Source organism: Scyliorhinus canicula, chromosome 9 (genome assembly GCF_902713615.1).
Source record: "Scyliorhinus canicula chromosome 9, sScyCan1.1, whole genome shotgun sequence".
NCBI lineage: Eukaryota > Metazoa > Chordata > Chondrichthyes > Carcharhiniformes > Scyliorhinidae > Scyliorhinus > Scyliorhinus canicula.
The window spans coordinates 96095626-96109503 of NC_052154.1; the positions used below are offsets into that span (position 1 = coordinate 96095626).

At 49.5% G+C, this 13878-nt stretch overlaps 1 protein-coding gene across 7 annotated transcripts in view; it reads right to left on the reverse strand.

Annotated features, from left to right (window-relative positions):
* Window positions 1-13878, reverse strand: part of celf1 (cugbp, Elav-like family member 1) — a 215979-nt gene that overhangs the window by 32197 nt on the left and 169904 nt on the right. For all 7 annotated transcript variants that reach the window (XM_038807236.1, XM_038807234.1, XM_038807237.1 and 4 more), the window contains one exon: window positions 503-613. In XM_038807236.1, coding sequence (XP_038663164.1) covers window positions 503-613 — 111 coding nt within the window. The remainder of the gene's footprint in view (window positions 1-502; window positions 614-13878) is intronic.

A 13878-nucleotide genomic window follows, 5' to 3' on the forward strand; every position in this document is an offset into this window, starting at 1 on the left:
GAAAGGAGCCCGTGTTCCCCTCAAAACCCCCTCTGCAGACTGGAGCTGTTCCCCCACCTACCCCCCCACAAACCATCACCTCCACCCCGACCAGCACCTCACCGAAATAGAGTCTACCAGACTGGAGCCTGATCACGTCTGCCACTACCTCAGTCAACGACTAGAGCAGTACTCCCCACCTCCCCAAACTTCCTCACCGTTCAGCCCAATTAATCCCCTCCACTCACAGACTCTGAGAGTCCTCAACTCCACCGTCCTGCCTGTTCCCCATAACCCTTCAACCCATTCCAATTAAACATCTGTCTAACATCTCCTTAAATTTACTCACTGTCCCTGCATCCACCGCACTCTGGGGTAACTGAAAACATTTTGAATTTGGTTCATTATGCGGCAGAGAGACCTCTATTTTGAAATATTGCATTGCGCTGATAAAACCCTAAATACCGTCAATCCTATTGTTTCTGCTGCAATCTGAACATTGTATAAACAGTGCTCCATTCACCTGCTAGTGAGCTAACATTGAGGCCTCCTGACGCCCCTGCCAGTGTCTGCAGTGCCCCCAGGGATGCCATCGGATTCATTGAGGAGTTTGTTTGGCTGCTGCTTGAAGAACCTGCAACATGATAACCAAATGAAAGACGGACCTACTTGAAATTACGTCAACACACACAATTCAAATGGGTGTAAAGTAACCAGTAAACATCCATGACAACACACAGCAACAACAAATGTGCTGGAGAGGGGGAGAACGAGATCGAGAAACAGATATCATTCAGTATTTATATATTATTTGGGACTAACAGTGGGGAAGCTGGAATGGAAATCGAACACACCGTGACATACTTACCCTAGTTGGATCCATTATAAATTTCAACATATGAATATTTATGGGAAAAGACCCGGCAGAATTGAATAAGGTATTCCGGGACTTCTAACGTAAGCTGTATACTTCGGAGCCGCCGGAAGAACCGGAGGGGATGAAGGTTTCTAGACGGGTTAACATTCCCAACAGTAGGTGGGGGGCGAGTGGAAGAGCTGGGGGCCCCGATTAGAGTAGAGGAGGTATTGGGGGGCCTTAAGGCCATGCAGTCGGGGAAGTCCCCGGGGCCGGATGGATACCCAGTCGTTTTATAGGACGTTCTCTGAGCTGGTGGGCCCGGTCTTGGCGAGGGTTTTTAATGAGGCAAGGGACAGAGGGACCCTGCCCCTGACAATGTCACAAGCCACTGATATTGAAGCGGGGTAAAGACCCGGAGGCGTGCGGGTCCTACAGGCCAATCTCCCTGATTAATGTAGACGCCAAGCTCCTGGCAAAGGTACTGGCGGGTAGAATGGAGGACTGTGTACCGGAGGTGATTGGGGAGGATCAAACGGGGTTTGTGAAAGGTAGGCAGCTGGCGGCCAACCTGAGAAGATTACTTAATGTGATAATGATGCCCCCAGTGAGTAGGGAGGTGGAGGTAGTGGTGGCAATGGACGCCGAGAAGGCCTTTAACCGGGTGGAGTGGGACTATCTATGGGAGGTGCTCGGACGGTTTGGGTTCGGGGAGGGATTGGTGGACTGGATCAAATTATTATATCAGGCTCCGAGGGCCAGCGTCACGACCAACAGAGAAGTGTCGGAGTATTTTAGGTTGTACCGAGGGACCAGATAGGGCTCCCAGCTCTCCCCGCTGCTGTTTGCGCTGGCCATAGAGCCGCTGGCGATTGCGCTGAGAGCCGCAGAGGGTTGGAAGGGGATGGTGAGGGGCGGGGTTGAACATAGGGTTTTCTCTTTATGCAGACGACCTGCTCCTGTATGTGTCGGACCCAGTGGCCGGGATGGGAACTATACTGGGAATGCTGAGGAAGTTCGGCCAGTTCTCAGGATACAAATTAAATACGGTCAAGAGTGAAATGTTTGTGGTCCAGGCAAGGGGCCAGGAGAGCAGATTGAGAGGGCTACCGTTTAGGCTGGTTGAGGAAAATTTCCGGTATTTGGGAATCCAGGTGGCACGAGACTGGGGCAGGCTGCATAAGTTAAATTTGGCCAGGGTGGTGGAGCAAATGAAGGGAGAGTTTCGGAGATGGGATGCACTCCCGCTGTCGCTGGCAGGGAGGGTGCAGACTGTAAAGATGACAATCCTCCCTCGATTTTTGTTTATTTTTCAGTGCTTCCCGATCTTTATCCCACAGTCCTTCTTCAAAAGAGTTAACGGGCTGATCATGAGCTTTGTCTGGGCGGGAAAATCCCCGCGGGTGAAGGCGGCGATGTTGGAGAGGAACCGCAGCGAGGGAGGGCTGGCTTTGCCGAGTCTGATCAATTATTACTGGGCGGCCAACATCGCTATGATAAGGAAGTGGATGGTGGGTACGGGGTCTATTTGGGAGCGGGTGGAGGCGGCTTCGTGCAGGGGCTCCAGCTTGGTAGCCCTGGTCACGGCTCCACTACCGCTGCCGCCGGCCAAGTACACCACCAGCCCGGTAGTGGTGGCGACCCTGCGGATATGGGGCCAGTGGAGGAGGCATGTGGGGGAGATGGGGGCGTCTGTCTGGGCGCCAATCTGCGACAACCATCGGTTTGCCCCCGGGAGTATGGATGGGGGATTCAGAGTATGGCGGCGGGCGGGGGCGGGAAGGGTTTGTGATATGTTCCTGGAAGGGAGCTTTGCGAGTCTGAGGAGCTTGGAGGAGAAATTTGGGTTGGTAAGGGGAAATTATTTTAGATACCTACAGTTGCGGGACTTTGTTCGTAGACAGGTCCCATCTTTCCCACGCCTCCCGCCAATGGGGATCCTCGACAGAATAGTCTCTAGGAGGGAAGAAGGGGAGGGTAGAGTCTCATTTATATATAAGGTGCTCATGAGGGAGGAAGGGTCCCAGACAGAGGAACTGAAACTTAAATGGGAGGAGGAGCTAGGCGGGGAAATGGAGGATGGGCTGTGGGCAGAGGCCCTGAGTAGGGTAAATTCGACCGCGACATGGGCTAGGCTCGGGCTGATTCAATTTAAGGTCGTTCACCGGGCCCATATGACGGTGGCTCGGATGAGCAAATTCTTCGGGATAGAGGACAAATGCGCTAGGTGCGCGGGAGGACCAGCGAACCACGTGCACATGTTTTGGGCAGGCCCTAGGCTGAGGGGGTACTGGGAGGGATTTGCGGGGGTCATGTCCCAGGTGCTAAAAACAAGGGTGGTGATGAGTCCAGGGGTGGCAATTTTTGGGGTTTCGGAAGATCCGGGGGTCCAGGGGGAGAAAGAGGCCGATGTTTTGGCCTTTGCTTCCCTGATAGCCCGGCGACGAATACTATTGGCGTGGAGGGACTCAAAGCCCCCGAAGACGGAGTTGTGGCTTGCGGACATGTCGAGTTTCCTGGGTATGGAGAAAATTAAGTTCGCCTTGAGGGGATCTGTGCAGGGGTTCGCCCGAAGGAAAAAAGACTGGATGTGAACGAAAGACACTGGAGCTTTGGGGAGAGTAATGGCGATTTGTTGATAATCACTTTTGTGTTAGTTTGAATAAGTAGCGTTATGTCCAATATGGGACTGTTTTAGGGTCTAATGTTAACTTTGTTTTACTGGGAGCTGGGGGGGTTCCGTGGTTGTTTTTCCACTGTTTTTTCTAGTGTTTGTTTACAGGGGAATGTGATTCTTTGAATATGTATGTCTAAGGTGGGGGTGGGGGCAGAACAATGGGGAGATAGTCAGTTTGGTGCCATGGGGGGGGGGAGCTATCAGGTCAGCTGGCTCACGGAAGCACAGTGGGGGGCGCACAGGTGATGAGCTTGATATGGGAAGTTGGGTTTCTGGTGCTGTTACCAGGGGGAAGGAGGGGGGGGAGCTGCTTTGCTGACAGGGGAAGAGCTGTTACTAGAGGATAAATGGGAGGTCGAGGACAGTGGATGCCCGAGGGTGGGCTCGAGGAGGCCGCGGACGCGAGCTGGAGGCTGGCCGAAAAAGGGTGAAGGCTAGTCAGCAGGGGGGCGTCAAGTCCGCCGACCAGGCTGATTACATGGAACATTAGAGGGCTGAATGAGCGCGTCAAGAGGGCTCGCGTGTTCATGCATCTGAGGGGGCTGAAGGCGGACGTGGCAATGTTACAGGAGACACACCTAAAGGTTACAGGCCAGACCAGATTGAGGAAGGGGTGGGTTGGCCAAGTATTCCACTCAGGGCTGGACTCAAAGACCAAGGGGTTAGCGATTCTGATTAATAAACAGGTGGCATTTGAGGCAGGGAGAATCGTGTCAGACACGGGTGACAGGTACATAATGGTGAGTGGGAAGCTGGAGGGGGTGCGGGTGGTATCGTGAACGTATATGCTCCGATCTGGGACGATGTGGAATTTATGAGGCGGGTGTTAGATAAGATCCCAGACTTAAGAGTCACATAACTTGATCATGGGGGAGATTGATCCGGAATTGGACCGGTGAAAATCCAGGACAGGGAGGGTGCCAGCGGCGGCAAAGGAATTGAAGGGTTTATGGAACAGATGGGGGATTAGACCCATGGAGGTTTGCACGGCCAAGGGCAAAGGAGTTTTCTTTTTTCTCCCACATCCACAGGATATACTCTTGCATTGACTTTTTAGATCTGAGCAGGGTTCTACTATCAGGGGTGGCAGATACTGAGTATTCGGCAATCACAGTATTGGATCATGTCCCACATTGGGTGGATCTACGGGTTAGTTTGGAGAGAGGACAACGCCCGCTATTGAGGCTGGATGTGGGGTTGTTCGCAGACGAAGGGATCTGTGGGCGGGTGAACAAGTCCATCCAGAACTACCTGGAAACAAATGATATGGGGGAGGTCTCTGCAGCAACGGTCTGGGCAGTGGTCAGGGGAATTAATCTCACTGCGGGTCCACAGAGAAACGGGTGGAATGAGCTGAGAGGGAAAGGCTAGTTGGGGAGATACTTCAGGTGGACAGGAGATACTCGGAAGCCCCAGACGCGGGGTTGCTGAAGCAGCAGCGGAGGTTACAGGTGGAATTTGGGCTGTTGACAACAGGAACAGGGAAGGTGGTGGAACAGCTGAGGAAGGCAAGGCAATCTATGAGTATGGGGAAAAGGCAAGCAGAATGCTAGCACACCAGCTCAGAAAAAAGGAGGCAGCCAGGGAGATAGGGAGGGTAAAGAGTAGATGTTGGATCACGGTCCTGGACCCAGCGGGGGTGAATGAGGTGTTTAAGGACTTTTACAATAAATTATATGAGTCGGAACCCCCGGCTGGGGTGGAGGGGATGAGGCAGTTCTTGGGTCAGTTGAGGTTCCTGAGGGTGGATGAGGATCTGGTGGAATGGCTGGGAGCCCCAGTTGAAATTGAAGAAATAATGGAGGGGTTGGAGGGCATGCAATCTGGCAAGGCCCCGGGGCCGGACGGCTACCCGGAGGAATTTCATAAGAAGTTTTCAGAGATATTCATCCCACTGCTGGTGAGGGCATTTAAGGATGCAAGAGAGAAAGGAGTCCTCCCCCCAACAATGTCGCAGACCTCTATCTCATTGATCCTGAAACAAGAGACGGATCCGGAGCATTGTGGGTCATACAGGCCGATCTCCCTATTGAATGTCAACGTCAAACTGCTGGCTAAGATATTAGCCACAAGGATAGAGGGTTGTGTCCCGGGGGGTGATAGGGGAAGACCAGACGGGATTTGTAAAGGGCAGGCAACTCACGGCAAATGTTCGAAGGCTTTTAAATGTTGTTATAATGCCTCAGAAGGAGGGTAGATGGAGGTGTTGGTTGCGATGGATGCGGAGAAAGCTTTTGATAGGGTGGAGTGTGATTACCTGTGCGAGAGACTGGGAAGGTTTGGGTTTGGTGAGGGCTTCATTGACTGGGGAGGTTGCTCTATCAGGCACCTGTAGCAAGTGTGCGTACAAACCGTCTGAGGTTGGGGTATTTTAAACTGCACCAAGGGACGAGGCAAGGGTGTGCCCTCTCACCGTTACTGTTTGCTCTGGCCATAGAGTCACTGGCCATGGCGTTAAGAGCCTCTAGGAACTGGAAAGGGCTGGTTCGGGGGGGGGGGGGAAACCAAGTCTCGCTTTATGCAGATGACTTGCTCTTGTATATCTCAGACCCGTTGGGGGGGGATTGGGGAAGTTATGCGGATCTTAAGGGAATTTGGTAATTTTTGGGGGTATAAATTGAACATGGGGAAAAGCGAGATGTTTGTGATCCAGGCGAGAGGACAAGAGAAGAGATTTGGAGAGCTGCTGTTTAGAATGGTAGGAAGGTGCTTTCGATATTTGGGAATCCAGGTGGCTCGGGAATGGGAGGCACTGTACAAGTTAACCCTATCCCGGCTTGTAGAACAAATGAAAGAGGACTTTAAGAGATGGGACATGCTCCGTTATCATCGGCCAGGGCACGAGTTTAAAAATTGGCAAGTCATGCTGCAGCTGTATAGAAATTTAGTTAGGCCACACTTGGAATATTACATACAATTCTGGTCGCCACACTACCAGAAGGCTCTGGAGAGGGCACAGAAGAGGTTTACCAGGATGTTGCCTAGTATGGAGGGCATTAGCTATGAGTAGTGGTTGGATGAAATCGGTTTGTTCACATTGGAACGACAGAGGTTGAGGGGTGACCTGATAGGAGTCTGTAAAATTATGAGGACAGAGTGGATAGTCAGAGGCTTTTTCCCCAGGGTGGAAGAGTTAATTACTGGGGGACATAGGTCTTAGGTGCAAGGGGCAAAGTTTAGAAGGGATTTGCGAGGCACGTTTTTTTACATAGAGGGTAGTGGGTGCCTGGGACTCGCTGCCGGAGGTGGTGGTGGAAGCAGCTACGCTAGGGATGTTAAAGGGGCGTCTTGATAAATACATGAATAGGATGAGAATAGAAGGATACAGTCCCTGGCAGTGTAGAAGGTTTTACGTTAGATAGGCAGCATGGTCGGTGCAGGCTTGGAGGGCTGAAGGGCCTGTTCCTGTGCTGTAATTTTCTTTGCTTTTTGTTCACCAACCTTAACCTAATAATTGACCTGAGTGGTGCATTCCCAGGTTTCAAACGCCCGTGGAAAATCTGGACAATCCTCAACTGCTACAGGGCCGTCCAGGGAAGATGCGACCACATGCACCAGAAGTGGAACATAAGGAACAGTTCAAATTGTGACTGTGGCCATCCAGATCAGACCATCGCCCATATGCTTAACTCTACGGGACTCTAGCACGGAGTCTGTCCCTGTTGCTCAGAAGGGAAGAGGGGATATGAGTAGAACATTAGTAATTGGGGACTCAATAGTCAGGGGCACAGATAAGAGATTTTGTGGGAGCGAGAGAGACTCACGATTGGTATGTTGCCTCCCAGGTGCAAGGGTACGTGATGTCTCGGATCGTGTTTTTCGGGTCCTTAAGGGGGAAGGGGAGCAGCCCCAAGTCGTAGTCCACATTGGCACTAACGAAATAGGTAGGAAAGGAACAAGAAAGGGGACAAGGATGTCAGGCAGGCCTTTAGGGAGCTAGGATGGAAGCTCAGAGCGAGAACAAACAGAGTTGTTATCTTTGGGTTGTTGCCCGTGCCACGTGATAGTGAGACGAGGAATAGGGAGAGAGAGCAATTAAACACGTGGCTACAGGGATGGTGCAGGCGGGAGGGATTCAGATTTCTGGATAACTGGGGCTCTTTCTGGGGAAGGTGGGACCTCTATAGACAGGATGGTCTACATCTGAACCTGAGGGGCACCAATATCCTGGGGGGGAGATTTGTTAGTGCTCTTTGGGGGGGTTTAAACTAAATCAGCAGGGGCATGGGAACCTGGATTGTAGTTTTGAGGTACGGGAGATTGAGAGTATAGAGGTCAGGAGCACAGATTTGACTTCGCAGGAGGGTGCCAGTGTTCAGGTAGGTGGTTTGAAGTGTGTCTACTTCAATGCCAGGAGTATACGAAATAACGAGTATACGAAATAACGAAATATACGAGTATACGTGTTTGAAACAAACCTGTTGGACTTTAACCTGGTGTTGTAAGACTTCTTACTATACGAAATAAGGTAGGGGAACTGGCAGCATGGGTTGGTACCTGGGACTTCGATGTTGTGGCCATTTCAGAGACATGGATAGAGCAGGGGCAGGAATGGTTGTTGCAGGTTCCGGGGTTTAGGTGTTTTAGTAAGGTCAGAGAAGGGGGCAAAAGAGCGGGAGGTGTGGCGCTGCTAGTCAAGGACAGTATTACGGTGGTAGAAAGGATGCAAGATGGGGACTCTTCTTCCGAGGTAGTATGGGCTGAGGTTAGAAACAGGAAAGGAGAGGTCACCCTGCTTGGAGTTTTCTATAGGCCACCTAATAGTTCTAGGGATGTAGAGGAAAGGATGGCGAAGATGATTCTGGAAAAGAGCGAAAGTAACAGGGTAGTTGTTATGGGAGACTTTAACTTTCCAAATATTGACTGGAAAATATATAGTTCGAGTACATTAGATGGGTCGATCTTTGTACAATGTGTGCAGGAGGGTTTCCTGACAGAATATGTTGACAGGCCAACAAGAGGTGAGGCCACATTGGATTTGGTTTTGGGTAATGAACCAGGCCAGGTGTTAGATCTGGAGGTAGGTGAGCACTTTGGAGACAGTGACCACAATTCGGTGACCTTTACATTAGTGATGGAAAGGGATAAGTATACCCCGCAGGGCAAGAGTTATAGCTGGGGGAAGGGCAATTATGATGTCATTAGACACGACTTAGGATGTGTAGGTTGGAGAAGTAGGCTGCAAGGGTTGGGCACACTGGATATGTGGAGCTTGTTCAAGGAACAGCTATTGCATGTTCTTGATCAGTACGTACCAGTCAGGCAGGGAGGAAGGGGTCGAGCGAGGGAACCGTGGTTTACCAAAGAAGTGGAATCTCTTGTTAAGAGGAAGAAGGAGGCCTATGTGAAGATGAGGCGTAAAGTTTCAGTTGGGGCGCTTGATAGTTACAGGGAAGCGAGGAAGGATCTAAAGAGAGAGCTAAGACGGGCAAGGAGGGGACATGAGAAGTCTTTGGCAGGTAGGATCAAGGAAAACCCAAAAGCTTTCTATAGGTATGTCAGGAATAAAAGAATGACTAGGGTAAGAGTAGGGCCAGTCAAAGACAGTGGTAGGAAGTTGTGTGTGGAGGCTGAGGAGATAAGCGAGATACTAAATGAATACTTTTCGTCAGTATTCACTCAGGAAAAAGATAATGTTGTGGAGGAGAATGCTGAGACCCAGGCTATTAGAATAGATGGCATTGAGGTGCGTAGGGAAGAAGTGTTGGCTATTCTGGACAAGGTGAAAATAGATAAGTCCCCGGGGCCTGATGGGATTTATCCTAGGATTCTCTGGGAAGCCAGGGAAGAGATTGCTGAGCCTTTGGCTTTGATTTTTAGGTCATCATTGGCTACAGGAATAGTGCCAGAGGACTGGAGGATAGCAAATGTGGTCCCTTTGTTCAAGAAGGGGAGTAGAGATAACCCCGGTAACTATAGGCCGGTGAGCCTCACGTCTGTTGTGGGTAAAGTCTTAGAGAGGATTATAAAAGATACGATTTATAATCATCTAGATAGGAATAATATGATTAGGGATAGTCAGCATGGTTTTGTGAAGGGTAGGTCATGCCTCACAAACCTTATCGAGTTCTTTGAGAAGGTGACTGAACAGGTAGACGAGGGTAGAGCAGTTGACGTGGTGTATATGGATTTCAGTAAAGCGTTTGATAAGGTTTCCCATGGTCGGCTATTGCAGAAAATACGGAGGCTGGGGATTGAGGGTGATTTAGAGATGTGGATCAGAAATTGGCTAGTTGAAAGAAGACAGAGAGTGGTGGTTGATGGGAAATGCTCAGAATGGAGTTCAGTTACGAGTGGCGTACCACAAGGATCTGTACTGGGACCGTTGCTGTTTGTCATTTTTATAAATGACCTAGAGGAGGGCACAGAAGGATGGGTGAGTAAATTTGCAGACGACACTAAAGTCGGTGGAGTTGTAGACAGTGCGGAAGGATGTTGCAGGTTACAGAGGGACATAGATAAGCTGCAGAGCTGGGCTGAGAGGTGGCAAATGGAGTTTAATGTGGAGAAGTGTGAGGTGATTCACTTTGGAAAGAATAACAGGAATGTGGAATATTTGGCTAATGGTAAAATTCTTGGTAGTGTGGATGAGCAGAGGGATCTCGGTGTCCATGTACATAGATCCCTGAAAGTTGCCACCCAGGTTGATAGGGTTGTGAAGAAGGCCTATGGTGTGTTGGCCTTTATTGGTAGAGGGATTGAGTTCCGGAGCCATGAGGTCATGTTGCAGTTGTACAAAACTCTAGTACGGCCGCATTTGGAGTATTGCGTACAGTTCTGGTCGCCTCATTATAGGAAGGACGTGGAAGCTTTGGAACGGGTGCAGAGGAGATTTACCAGGATGTTGCCTGGTGTGGAGGGAAAATCTTATGAGGAGAGGCTGATGGACTTGAGGTTGTTTTTGTTAGAGAGAAGGTTAAGAGGTGACTTAATAGAGGCATACAAAATGATCAGAGGGTTAGATAGGGTGGACAGTGAGAACCTTCTCCCGCGGATGGAGGTGACTAGCACGAGGGGACATAGCCTTAAATTGACGGGTAATAGATATAGGACAGAGGTCAGAGGTAGGTTTTTTACGCAAAGAGTGGTGAGGCCATGGAATGCCCTACCTGCAACAGTAGTGCACTCGCCAACATTGAGGGCATTTAAAAATTTATTGGATAAGCATATGGATGATAATGGAATAGTGTAGGTTAGGTGGCCTTTAGTTTTTGACTTCCCATGTCGGTGCAACATCGTGGGCCGAAGGGCCTGTACTGCGCTGTATCGTTCTATGTTCTTGCAAAGAGAGATCCTTTCCTGATGATATCACAAATATTGAGCAGCATTTAGACTGAGTACCAGGAAATTAAAACCATGAAGCTGCTTTTTGTTGGAATGGGACACGTGTTTTCAATGATAAGAAGCTAGAATTATGAAATGGTTCTGAAATATCTCGTTAGTAATACAGAAATACGCCACACATATTTTGACACTTCATCGGTGAAGCTGCTGAATGGGCTGTTAACCTCATATATACAAATAAGAAATAAGGTCCCAGTAAACTGCCAAGTTTATGTGCCATGTATCTGCAAAGTTCAGCTCTTTTGGCGTCAACTGTTTTTAGCAGTTATCGAAGGGTTGCAGGAGATTTCAAAGCAGGCACCAAGTTCCGTTTTAACCTTGATAAAGATAACTAAACAGTTAAGCAAGCCCTACACAGAACCAGGGAAGGTGTGGTATATTTCTGTATTACCAGCGAGCTATTCCAGAGCTATCTTCATTGGTTGATTACCCAGTACTCAGATTAAATGGTGCTCAATACTTTCCAGCACGTTTTAGGCCAAAGCTGTGCCACAGTAGAAGCACTCTCACCTCTGAAATCGGTTCACGTCTCACTATAAGACTTGCGCACTGAAATCAAGGCTGACATTTCATTGAGGAAACGCTGCAGTGCCAGAAATGCACTCTTTTGGATGAGACATTGAACCCTCTCAGGTGGAAGGCAGGGATGTTCTCCCCTGTGTCCTAGCCAATATTTATCCCTCAATCAACACCACAAAAACAGATGGTTCTGGATATTATCACATCGTTGTTGGCATGAGTACATATTGGCTGCCACGGTTCATACCTTACAGCGGCTAAGAAAACTTTTTAAATCCATCATTGGCTGTAAAGTTCTTTGGGACAGTCAGGACTTATGAAAGGTGCATTATAAAGACAATTCTGTCCTTTTCAATTTGTGGAAACAATTCAAGTTATTTGCAGGGCTTTTTACAACTGCCGGTACCATTGAGAATGTTTCATCAGTAGACAGTGCATTGCAATGCAGTGAGTTAGAAACTGTAAGCCATTGATTTGAGAAAGGTGGGGAGAATTTGCAGGCAGCACGGTAGCATAGTGGTTAGCACAAATGCTTCACAGCTCCAGGGTCCCAGGTTCGATTCCCGGTTTGGGTCACTGTCTGTGCAGAGTCTGCATGTTCTCCCCGTCTGTGCGTGGGTTTCCTCCGGGTGCTCCGGTTTCCTCCCACAGTCCAAAGATATGCAGGTTAGGTGGATTGGCCATGCTGAATTGCCCCTTAGTGTCCAAAATTGCCCTTAGTGTGAGGTGGGGCTACTGGGTTATGGGGATAGGGTGGAGATATGGCCTTGGGCAGGGTGCTCTTTCCAAGAGCTGATGCAGACTCGATGGGCCGAATGGCCTCCTTCTGCACTGTAAATTCTATGAAATTCTCCTGTAAAAAACTTCTCCATTTCATCGCCGTTTTGGGTGGAAAATAGAGAAAAAGGTCATATAAAATTTTACCAGAATAATTCTCCATTTTGCGTCCTCTTCAAATTCGCTAAGAGCCCACTCTTCAACTTGTAAACTGCATCATGTGGATAAGGCTGATCTATCTGATCTAGTTACTCCAATTCTACAATAGAAGTGCTGCCATGTCAAGGTCTTACTCAGACTTCTGTGCATGTCAGTGCTTCAGAATGCTGAGCTTTTCCTTGGCAGGCAGCTGGAGAGTTTTGTCAACTGCTGGCAAGACAGGCAGCCAAATTTCACCTGTCAAACAACAGTGACAGCGCTAGTCAAGATCACAGGCAACATCTTTGGACCTGTGCCACCTTCACTGTGCAACCATGAAATCTCTACAGTGCAGGAGGCGGGTATTCAGCCCATCGGGTCTGCACTGACCCTCAAAGAGCACCATAGCTTTTTTTGTAAAAGATTTTTATTCTCCATTTTCACATTTTCTTCAGAATTTATACCCCTGCCAACAAGCAGTAAACGATAACAAATACATAGTCAATCCCCTTAACAACAACAATCCTATCCTCCCACCACCCCAAACGACGGCCCACCTGACAATATAAGCATCAAATAAAACAAACCATGGTGGGAAAAACAAAGAAAAAGGAATCAGGAATCGCCTATGGTCACCATTTACCGATAGCGTCCACCCCACCCCCACATTCAATGCCATCCAGTCCCCGAAAGAGCACTGTAAATCACACCCATGAATTGTCAATCCCCCCCGACTCCTCCCCTCCACTTCCTATTACAAAACTCCTCCCCCCAACCTCTGTTCCTTCCCCTCAACTTTCCACCCCGCCTCGACTCATTGGAACCTGTTCTGCCAGGCTCCGATGGCCGCAGTCCCTCCCCCCACCTCACTCCCGTTCACTGGCCGGCATAAACCGGCCAGCGTGCAGGCCCCTGCCCGGATATCTTTCCCCCTTGCCCGGTCCCAGGAAAAACCAAGAAATCCCCTTTAGCACACAAACCCCGCATACACACCCAAGCCTCAAAGAATCATCATTGCAAGTGAAAGTCCCATCTCTTCCCTTGTCCAAATATATACGTTGGCTCATTTAGCACATACACCAGCACGCAGTGAACAAAATACAGTTACATGAGGCTACATCGGTACATGTCCATTTCTCAATTCTGCCACAGTCCTTCTGCCTTTGCAAACTCCTCCGCTGCTTCCGCCGTCCCAAAATAAAAGTCTTTGGATTTGTAGGTTACCCTCAACCTAGCTGGATATACTATGCCGCGCTGCACTGCACCTTACTGATGTATGGTGCCTTCTTCACCCGGCTGAAGGCAGCCCGCCTCCTCGCCAGCTCCACCGTAAAGTCCTGATATATGCGTATACCAACTCCAGCCCACTGCACCACGCGCTTCTGCTTTGCCCAGCACCGAACCTTCTCCATCACACTGTACCTATGAAAACACAGCGTCACTACTCTTGGCGGTTCACTCTCCTTTGGTCCAGGCCTCCACGACCGATGAGCCCGATCCAGTTCATATCGGGAGGGATCATCCCCCTTCCCCAATAGCTTCGCCAACATCGTGGCAAAATACTCAGTCGGCCTTGGGCCTTCCACTC